Source organism: Drosophila nasuta, chromosome 3, assembly GCF_023558535.2.
Source record: "Drosophila nasuta strain 15112-1781.00 chromosome 3, ASM2355853v1, whole genome shotgun sequence".
Taxonomy (NCBI): domain Eukaryota; kingdom Metazoa; phylum Arthropoda; class Insecta; order Diptera; family Drosophilidae; genus Drosophila; species Drosophila nasuta.
Genome location: NC_083457.1, coordinates 28,154,732 through 28,166,135, shown reverse-complemented (window position 1 = coordinate 28,166,135; position 11,404 = coordinate 28,154,732). Strand labels below are relative to the sequence as shown.

Below are 11,404 nucleotides of genomic sequence, written 5' to 3'. Positions count from 1 at the left end.
ATACAAAAAAAAGCCATTGCCATAAACAATTTAAAAAGCTAATAATTAGTATATTTCGGTTGGCGTAAATTAGTATATTTTGAAATTCAACATGCAGTCACTTTGTGCACTGCTTTAATCTCTTTTTCAACGCAAAGCCGCAGCGAGAGGTTGTCTTTGTGTTTGCGATGGATATACTTAATTATATTTCTAAAATGGTAAGTAAATTAATTAACTTCTATTACAAATATACAAGTGCAATGTGTCGTTTTTTCTATGATGTTCAATTATTACCGCCCCAGTCTGAAAAGACGTGTTGATTGGTTTTCTATTCTGATTTAGTAATTCAAAAAGAACCCACATACACGCTTTACATATTCAGTTAAGATACATATTTAGATTAATTATTTGGCTTTAATTACAGATTCTAATGGCTTGGAATAGTTAACAGATGCCTCATTAATCTCTGTCGGATTCAGTTAAACATAAATATGAAATGAATGAATAAGATATTCTACTGCCGGTTCTTTCATAAACCACGTGCACGTGTTGTCAGAATGTTAAGGTTAGTTCCGATACAACTCGAACAAGTTTGACGGCGATTATGTTCGATAGTGATGCTTTAACATACCGCCCCAGTCGGAAATGATAATGTCGATTGGTTATTATTACTGAATCTAAACTGAATATCAATTTATTCTTTTTTTCAATTTGACGACGTTATCTAAAATATACATTTTTATTTTCAGCTAGCTCCACGTGTTCAGAATATCTGTTTAAAATTAGGCACTTGGCTTTTTTCTAAGGTGAGTTGAAATAGAATGTTAATTTCCGGAGTTTTGTAACTAGAAAATTTTTGTGATGAACACCTTATTTAAGCCAATACAGTTATCCCTGTCATAAGAATAATTGATGATGCAAATATCTGAGAATTTAAATAAAGAATAACTTATCCATTATTCATTTAATACATAAAACTAATGAAGATTATTTAACATTTCAGTTGGCAGCTGTGGACTAGGAAAGTACTTCGAAGAGAATTCCACCTTGCTATGAATAAAGGTAAGGATACTCCCAACAATATACCTTTAAATTATCAATATGATGTTTTTACATACCGCCCCAGTCGGAAATACTTTGTCGATTGGTTTTTTATAAGCTGATATATCTTAACTCATCGTAATTTGATGAATTCGTTATGATTATTATTAATCAAATATATTTTCCCTTTCAGCATAACAGTATTCTATTACTAAATGGATTGCTCATTAATAGGCACTATAGGTAAGCTTAGTAATTTAACTTGAAAATCGTATACAATCTTATCTGATGATAAAAAACCGTAGACAAGCATATAACTGAATTTATGTGTGTTGATACTTTTATGTCTGACTTAAGAAAAGATATATAAATTCTTATCTATTTAAAATATGATTCTAATGAAAACTAATTTTTCTTGTTTACAGATGATTCCACATCGTCTTAACAACTTAATAAATAAATAAAATAATAATTGGACGTCAAAAGGTGAGTTGTCTACAACATTTTATTTGTTTTTTAAATTGACAATGATGAACACCTTATTTAAGCCATATACAGTTATCCCTGTCATAAGAATAATTGATGATAAAATAAGCTGACGTAAAATGTTCATTATTATGATTAATTGTTTAAATATATAAAAACTAATGATTAGTTTTTATTTCAGATAGTTTTCACATTCACAATAGTATCTGGTAGAGTCAACTTCGAATCTTCAAAGAAAAAAAGGTAATTGTCATAGAAAATTAGTGTATTGAAACAATCTGTTAATGATGTTTTCTAATACCGCCCCAGTCGGAGTTAATAATGTCGATTGGTTTTCATTTGCTGATAACAAACTTGTACTAAATTTATGTAAAATAATACACACATGGTACTAATTTGTTCTATATATGTCTTTCACTTGCAGATAAAACATTCAAATGGAAATTTATTGAATTGAGCTTAAAAATACATGAATACTCCAAAATAGGTAAGCCGTCAAATTCAAATTTAGTAGAAACCTTGCAAATTGATGACATAACCCTGACAAGCATATACCTGAATGTTTTTTTTGTTGATTATACACACGACTGATTACAAATAAATCTACAATTACTGATTAAGCCTGATGTAACATCACATTATTAACGCATATCAATGTCTATTTTCATTTCAGCTCCTCACAATTTACACTGAGATTATAAAAAAACATGGGACCCCGTCACTTTTATGACTGTTTGGGAAAAAAATGACCCCACTCACCCTGAAGATTTTTCTTGATCCCTGTAATCAATGTTAAAAGTACAATCTGATTTGAATAAAAATGCTATTTTGTTGTATTATAACGTGATATATTTTATTTGCTCTTCATATTATAGACATTCACTTTTTTTTTGGATATTATTTTTGTCGCTTTGGCGCCATGCATAATATATAAGAATATTTTGTTCTGGTTGTTTTGTAAACGTTGCAATAATTAGTCAACATTTTCATTACAATACTCAATATGTTTGTATACTCGTATGTTTTGGTTTGGTATTTGTAAATTTATACTCATATTCATATATATATTTATCTATATGTATATGTTAAATATACTTTGTTAATAAATAGCATGCATACTACCCTCAAAAGATCCAATTGCTTTATTTGCTTTGCTCAACAACCGAAAACGAATTCAAAACCGGTTAGCACTAATCGATATCGAGGCAATCGGCCTCGATCAACGAATTCATGCGAATATATCGATATCGACTGGGGTTGCCATCGTGCTCTGATAATAGAAGCTGCTTCCGTTTCCACTCGACACACACAAATATCAAATTGCCGGTAAAAAGTGAAACATTTGATTGAAAGCACGACGATAAATGTTAGCTCTTCAATTTCTATACAAATATACAGATAATCTATTTTATTCATACCATATATGATGGATGTATGGAGAGAGATAGATAGTCTATATTCAGATAGCATTAGAAAATTTGCGACTACTAATAATGGATAGACAACATTTATAAAGTTTTCTTTGAAATATTCGTATTTGATTTATGCTTTAACAAACATAGAGCTCTATAACTAATCAATAAGTGCAAAAATATGTGGAAATCATGAATCTTTTGTATTACTCGTTTATTTTTTTGTTTTTTTACGTAATGTCTGACAGCGGTTCAGTCATATAGAGCTTTCCATTCTCTGCTCAATGGGACATCATCAAGCGTTCTATAATAATATGTGTATAAATCAAAATCGAACTGTTCATTTTTTAACATCAATGACGATAGACAGATAGCGATTTGTTTTTACACCAATACAATATATATATGTCTGCTTGTATAGATATCAATTCCATGCTGGAAGTCTGCTTGATATATGTGTATATGCATTTGTGTGATTGTGTCCATGTGTGTGTGTGTGTATGTGGCGTGTGATCCAAGATTAAGTTATGTAAATCTGACGTTCAGAACCAAATTGCTTGCAGCTTCTTCAATATCATATCATAATTTCATTTCTTTTGTTTGTTTTTATTATGTATTTTTTTTTTAGTTTTTTGCTTTGTTTTATATTATCGTATAGACGTTTTCAAAAAACAATAAGGAATCAACAATATTCATAAAATGTATCATTATAGAATATATGATAAATGTAAATCTAAAACTACATATATGTATGTTCTTTTTTTGTGTATGTGTATTATATATTAATGTATGTATATATTTTTTGTGTATTTCGTTTCGTTTGTAGGTAATCAAAACGGATTTGTTTGGTTTCTATGATGAAATAAATAAGTTTAGAATGAATAATGAATAATAATTTGTGTATGGGAGGGGGAAGGGAATTCCGATGTATGGGCGCAATATCTAGTGTCCAATGTGCTTCTTGATTAGCGCCTGCAGCAGACGCACCTTGGCCTTCTTCTCCTTGTACTGCGCATAGGTTTCAGTTTCGAGGGATTTGCGATCGGGTTTTAGCATTTTGCGACCATTCTGCTCTTCGAATATGGACTCATACTCGCGTATGGTTGCCTTGAGCAACGTCTTCTCATCTCGGACACGCTCCAGCTGTTCCCACAGCTGATCCAGACTGAGCGCTGCAATGTTCTCCGCCTGAGTGTGCTCGGTGGCGGTGGTTGTGGTCGTTGTTGTGGTGGTCGACTCATCGGAGGAAGCATTCTGGGTGTTTAATGTACTATTTGGCGCCATTGAGTCGCTGGGTGAATTTGTTGTCTCAGTGCTGTTGTTCGATGAATACTGCAGCGGTGTTGATGTTGCCTCAAAGACCATAGCCTCGTGCTCCAATATGGTGGGCAGCTCCGGCACTCCGCTGCCGCCACCAAACATGATGCTGCGCGACACCAAACGCTTCAGCTGTCGATAGCGATCATACAGCGATCTCGCTGCATCGCGTTCCTCCTTGGTAATGGGATGGCCATAGAGACTCTCGAAATAGAGCAGTCCATGCTGTACGGCTGTCTTCTCCTGCACCAGTTGATCGGATGTCAGCTCCTCCAGCTGCTGTGGCCGACGACACTGCGTTCGCTTCTCGCTGAGATTCTGCAAATCAAAACGAAAGAAAAGAAAATCGAAAATTAATAATGAAACGATCTCAAGGTTAACGGGCGCAGTTGGCCATCAATCAATCAACTTTAAGTCCAAAGAGACACCACAGACAAATGGAAATTGTAATTAACGAAATGTCATTTGTGCCATCCCGCCAAATGAAAGCCCAAATAATGCCCAAAAACTGATAAAAACAATAATAATGATGTGCAAACAAAGTACCCGAATGGCAGGCATATTGGTAAACAAGACAATTAATCAGCGACATGCATTAGGCATTATTCGATTTGCTCGACTTAACGCTCGACAAAGTGCTCCGACAACAACAACAAATGAAAACACACTCGCAAGTATGACAATGAAAATCTTCATATTTCTTTTTTGGCATTCTTTCAACGTGCATTTGTTTTCGCATCTGCTTTGCCAGACAACTCACAGAGAGAGAGCGGGAGGCTTGTCCACACATAAAAACAAAAAAACCAAAAACAAGAAAACTTATATAAACACATGTTCTCCCGCCATTGGTCCCGAGTCAAAACAAGTTGTTAAAAATAACTGAATATCTTATATAAACTATATTATAATGAGCAGACGTGCGAATACATAAATAAAAAGTATTTGCGACGCCAAATGTCGCGAGAAAATTGAATTTCCGCATTATTTGGCAAGTTAACTCTAGAATTGAATATTTTAATGAAATTGCCTAATCTATAATGTCTAGAAATTATGCTTTATCATGGAATGTGTAATAAATTTTCCACATTTTGGTTATGACTACATTACAAGGTAATTAAGCAGTAATTAGCTCTCCTACACTCATCTTACACTATTAATTATAGCTTGCGATTTCGATTTGAGTTTGAGGTTTAGTACTAAGAAGTTATTAAAAAACAAGAAAGAAAGCTACGGTCAAGTGTGCTCGACTAAAGTATACGTAAAGGTATATTTGGTATATCGATATACTATTACATATTTACAAGGTAGTAATTAGTTCTATTACTAATTATAGCGTATGCTATCGATTTGAGTTTGAGGTTTAGTATTAAGAAGTTACTAAGAAACAAGTAAGCATGATATACCAAAGGTATACCAAAATACTTTTAAAGTAAAGTAGTAATTATTTCTCATACTCTCATTCTACTCTACTAATTATAGCATGTGTCTTATAAATAAAAAGGTCATCTCCCATTTCAATTGCTAATTTTGGCTTATGCAGCATGTGTTTTTTTTTTGCAGCTTGTTAAATATTTTTGTTTAGCAAACTAACAAAGATCTATACTAACTTTAGTGCAAGTATTTGCTTAATTCGTCAAAAAGACAACAACTTGTATCTATTATATAAGTAAGTGAATTCATTTTTGGCACACAATAACATTTTGCTGTCATGCCATAAATTCAAATGGCATTTCGCTTTCATCGAAAGAAAGAAAAGAAGATTTCTAAAGCCTGCCCGCTGACGTCATTTGGGATCATGTTAATTTCTGGCCATAAAAGTAGGCCACATTTTGCGTATTAACTCATCTTACCTGTTCGATTTCGCAAAGTGTGTTCTTCATGCGCTCCAACTTCTTGGCCGCATCCTGATGGGAGGCAGCAATCCCGCTGCCCTGGCCACCAACATTGGCGCCCACTTTGAGCCCGAGCGCAGCAATGGGATCAGTCTTAAGCTCGTGTCGCTCCTTGCGCAACTTGCTCAGCTCGGCGAGCGCGTTCTTCATGTACTTGTCATTGAGACGCTCCGCCTGCGATGGCCGATAGCCCAAACGTTGCTCCAGCGAATCCTCCAGCTGCACCAGCTTCTTTTTTCAACGCCGTCACGCGACGATTGATGGCCTTGACTCGCTCCTCGGGCGTCTGGAATGCCATCATAGCGGGCACCACCTGCTGCATCACATCGCGTGTGCGCATATTCTCCAACGAGCTGAACGCACGCACCGCATCCATGGGCTCCAAGCAATCCATGTCCTCGCTGAGCAGCTGCACGCTTGCCGCCTGCTTCGGCTGTTGTTGTGGATATGGCATGACTTTGGCCAACTTGGCAGCCGCATCGATGTTGCCGCCGGCATGATGACGCGAGTGCGCATAGCGACGACTCAACATCGGCGCTGGCTCATCGCCACGCACCCAAGGCAACGACTCCTGCGCAGAGGTCAAGTTCAATGTCTGCTGCTGGCGTTGCGGCGGCTTGGCTTTGATGGGGGGCCGAGGTGGCATTCGGAGTGCTGTCATCGCTGCCCGCTGAGCTGCACGAGCTGCTGGTGGTCGGAGTGGGCGAGATGCTGGCGCTGCGCTTTGTCTGTTGCTGCTGCTGTTGAAGCTGCTGCTGTTGCTGCTGCTGATGGAAGTCAATCAGATTGTTGTCGTTGTGATCGGCAAGAGTTGCTGCTGTCGTCTGTTGTTGCTGCTGTTGTTGCTGCTGCTGTTGTTGCTTCTTGCTGCTTATGAAGCCACGTCGCTCGTACTTAAGCGCTGACAAATCATATTTATAAGCGCTCTGCTCGTCACGCCGCGATGGCAAATACTTGCCACCTGTGCTGGGCTTCTTGCTCACACCAGATTTGCGCACCGGCGGCTGGCGGGATTTGCAGAAGCGTTCGCTGCTCCGACGACGCTCATGCTCACACTCGCTGTCATCGCTCGCCTCACGCTGCAGCTGCTGCTGGCGTCCATTGCGCACCGGCGAATGTTGCTGTGATCGGGCTGGACTTGTGTCGAGACGCGCACGATCTTTGGTGGCCTCGATATTGACACTTTGCGGCAGATTGGCGAGTGCAGCATTATTCTCCTGCTGCTCGCTGCTGTCGGGTGGCAAATCGACGCCAGAATCACGCTCAATCTCCTGACAGTAGCTGGCATAGCTCGCTGTGCGTTTAAAATCCTCGGAGGAGACGCGACGAATGACTTCGCAGTGGGTTTGACGGCAATGCGTCTGTGTGGGATTTGCCGGATTGAGGGGTGCTTCCGGTTCGGTGAGCAGCTCCTCGCTGTTGCTGCGCTGTAGCTTGCGATCCTGACTGGTGGCCGAGCAGCTGTCGAGTCGCTCTTTGCGCTTGCGCGACTTTTGCCATTCCAAGGGGTTTATGATTTCGGGTAGATATGTGGAATTGAAGCGGGGCGATGTCTGCTGATCCGTTTGATGCGACGACAGCTGGACGACATCACACGGGTCCTGCTGTTGTCGTTGCGTTGCCGCTGCCGTGGATGATGACGATGATGAGGCAGCGCTGCCGCAAGACGCGGTCGATGAGGAGGATGAACCTGTGAGACGACTTAGGTCGTCTTCGTTAAGGCCAGTTGTGGGATGGCGCATGCCGCACTGCACAGAGAGAGAGAGAGAGAGACACACACAATCAGATTGAGACGCAACTTTAATTTAAATAAATTGAACTGACGCATGATCAGCCACAAAGTCTCGAGACTGTTGCATCACGCGGGCAGCATTTGCCGGCGATTTAATTAAACAACTTTTGCCACCACATGACGCGACAAATGAATGAGTAAATAAATATATGTGTTAGCTAAGCACTAAAAGATGAATAATTAACCAGCAATAATTTAAGCGACAGAGCTGCATTCGCACGAGCCAAGCCATTAAGTAGGCTAATACACTTAGGTCTAAGCAACTTATATGACTAATATACCATTACAGCAAGTCATTAGCAAGAACAGACTTTTAAACAGCGTTACAAGTATTCACAATTGTTGCAAACTCATTGATATTTTCCTAGCAGTTATCGCTGCAGATGAACTTTAATCCATGCTGTCACATATGACTAAGAGCATAATTGCTGCAGTGTTTTAATGTAACTGAGTCAAAGCAATCAACAAAGAATTGGTCACAAACTATTTGCGATCATCCATATGTATGAAGCACGTGATAAATGTCAGTCTGTGAAGCTCGTTTCTATGGTTTGAAGAGATAATGAAATCATTGCTGTTATTAAAAATCGACTAAGTAATACCCTGTATTAAAAATCTTGAAAAATTCTTTTTAAAGAAATATTAAAACAAACGTAATCTCAATAAAGTAAGTTATAAACTGCCGAACAACTCTTAAAAGCTTTTGGGAATGTTTGTTCCATTTTACAAAAATAAAATTGATTTTTTTTCTTGACAAAAAATTTCTATTAAAAATTCTTTATGAAAAAATTCTGAAGTAATAAGAAAGATTTTAAGATACTAAACAACTCTTCGACCAACTTTTAGAATGTGTTACAAAAAAAAGTATTAATTTTTTATCACAAAAATGTATTCAAAATTCTTTAAGAAAAATTCTTGTAAAATTTAATGAAATTAAAATACATTTTAATCTTTATTTTAAGTTAAACAATTATTTTAAAATAATTATGTAATATAATTTAAAAAATGTATAAAATTTGGAAAATTTCTTCTGAAGAATTTCGCTAAAGGAAAAATCCATATAATTTATAAACACCCCGTCGAAAACGCTGCATTACATGACTTGCATTTAATTGATTTTTTGCACGCTCGCAAAAATATGTCAAAAGTGCTTTTATCCCACCCAAAAAAAAATCTTAAATCGATTCGAAAATGTAAAATGGAAAATTTACCAGAAAATATGTAATAATCTTGGGCGTCATTTCAATCAGCGAATACGCTAATTTGATCAGTCTATTTGGATTTAATATCACAATTGAATCTACGAATTTATCACAAAGTTTTTTCTTTTTTTGGCAAATCACTTTTCAAAGTCAGTTAAATGAGACACATAAATCTGACGTAATTAATTTCAATCGAAATCAATTGAAATTGTTTCACTTTTAGTCAATTTAGCAAATTTGAAGTTGAAGGCTACGATTTCCTTCAGTCAATTTATTATTTTTAACTTCTTTTTCACTTTGGTTTTGCTTTTGTAAAGAGTTTTCTGCAAATTAAATTTGTGTCTTAATCACAATTTAATTGCATTGCAAAAGTTTCACATTGTATGTTGGAAAAGTTTATATTGTTTTTTTTCAGCTATTTGTCGCTTTAGTTTTTTTTTATGATTATAGAACGAGGAGAATCTTGAAACGTTGCTTTCTCTTTGCGCGCCGAATTACTATTAAACTCATTTCAGCGCCGACCTCGCGAATTATATGCGAAAATCTTGGGAGACTCCCCGTCAACGAAAACACACACAGAGAGAGCGAAAGAGAGCGCGAGCTGTGTGAAGAAGTGAGAGCGAGAGAGAACGCGCATGCGCATTGATAATTGCTAAACCAATCGATCATGAACTGAGCGTTTAAGGCACCGAGAAAGAGAGACAGAGAGTGAGAAAGAGCGAGCGAGCGAGCGAGAGAGAGAGTGAGACAGAGAGTGAGTGCGAGCAAAGGTGTGAAATTTATTATGGCCACAAAACTTATGCAAAGACTTGCAAAGACTTCCACACACAGTGCAGACAAGAGATTTGCGCGCTTATCGGCAGACACACGAGGCGTATGATTGATATTTCGTTTCGTTTCGATTTTGGGACTTTACGAAAATAAATCGCGCTAATTGTGCGCTCTGTTTATGGCTACCTTAATTGAAGCTTATGAATTTATGCAGTTGTTTATGCCCAAATAGCGCAAACAAAATTTGAAATGCCAGCCAAAAAACAAAAGTATTGATATGCAAACGGCAACAGACAACAAATTGACAGCAGCGACACTTCCTCAACACACAAATATTTCAAGTGCAATGTCACAGTTAGAGGCCAACAATAATACGTATACGCAATGTCTAACCAATGCCTGAGTCAACAAGTTGTGTCTGGTGACGCTCACAACAAAACAAAATATGCCGATGTTAACTAATTAAGTAGAGCGCTCATCACGCGCTTCAAGATGAGGCGAAGGCGAACGCGATGCAGAACTGTGTCAGTCACCCTGCTTATGCTTTGTACTTTCAGTCATCGAGTGAGTGAGTACACATACACACATTCAATTACTTGAGACAAGAAGCAACAAGCGGCAGCCACGAAAAATCTCAACGAATCTCAATTAAAGCCCACGCGACGCTGACGTCAATCGGCATGGGAATAAATGGATATCCAATTGGCCAATGGACGACGTGATCGTTGACAGCTGAGACGCGCCTTGCCCTAAAGGATATCCAAAGACTAAAGTATCAAATGCGGCGCGTGCAAAGCATGCGAAATACTTTCGAAGCCTTTGCTATGTGCTCGGCATTAATGCTTATCAAATTAATTGAACTAACTTGCAGACGGAAAGTGGGATTTGCTTTGTGTGTGTGTGTGTGTGTTGACAGCAGAAAATGAACGATGACAGCAATTAAAATAATAATACAAATACAAACAATCGATTGTCTTGCAGTCAAAGAAAGTGCGATAAGTATTAAATATAAAATCATGAGTTTATGCCATGAAAATAGTTGCCTCAATCAATTATGTTATTATAAAAAGTATTTTTATGGATTTATTAATAATTGCATTAAAATAATAATATAAAAACAAACAATCGATTGTCTTGCAGTCAAAGAAAGTGTGATGGATATTAAATATAAAAATCGTCAGTTTATGCCATTATTAAAAGTATTTATCTGCATTTATTAATAGTCGCATTACGCGCCGTTTTGTGAGATAAACAATTGCTTATCCGTCTAGTATGACGCAATTGTTTAAGCGAAAAATCAAGTAATCTCCTATCAATTGCAGTGTCAACAACTGCATTTGACCCATTAGCTAATTAAGTGTCGATAGTCCGATCAAATGTTGCAAGTTCAGTAAACGTGGGCGTTCCAATTACCACGCAAAAAAAAACCCCTGAATCATGTTTGATGCTTTTGGGCGTGATAAATGAAATTCAGTTTCAGTTTTTCAACTGATAAGAACCCAGAAAAAAAGA

General features: G+C 37.4%; 1 protein-coding gene, 1 long non-coding RNA gene and 2 other non-coding genes across 4 annotated transcripts; 3 read left to right on the top strand and 1 right to left on the bottom strand.

Annotated features, from left to right (window-relative positions):
- Window positions 1–108: 108 nt before the first annotated feature.
- Window positions 109–2,353, top strand: LOC132793592 (uncharacterized). Its single transcript, XR_009633131.1, has 9 exons — window positions 109–197; window positions 404–544; window positions 729–785; window positions 983–1,041; window positions 1,214–1,263; window positions 1,446–1,506; window positions 1,688–1,749; window positions 1,931–1,993; window positions 2,180–2,353. It is a non-coding gene; the product is annotated as an uncharacterized LOC132793592 (long non-coding RNA).
- LOC132794572 (small nucleolar RNA R38) lies at window positions 830–915 on the top strand. Its single transcript, XR_009633245.1, has one exon. It is a non-coding gene; the product is annotated as a small nucleolar RNA R38 (small nucleolar RNA).
- Window positions 1,541–1,626, top strand: LOC132794573 (small nucleolar RNA R38). The gene has a single exon (XR_009633246.1). It is a non-coding gene; the product is annotated as a small nucleolar RNA R38 (small nucleolar RNA).
- On the bottom strand, window positions 2,333–9,613 carry LOC132793588 (protein FAM13A). The gene is given in 5 exon segments (XM_060803586.1): window positions 2,333–4,553; window positions 6,086–6,364; window positions 6,366–6,762; window positions 6,764–7,875; window positions 9,131–9,613. Coding segments are annotated over 5 exon segments (2,511 nt in total). The 5' UTR covers window positions 9,161–9,613; the 3' UTR covers window positions 2,333–3,860.
- Between the last annotated feature and the right edge of the window lie 1,791 nt (window positions 9,614–11,404).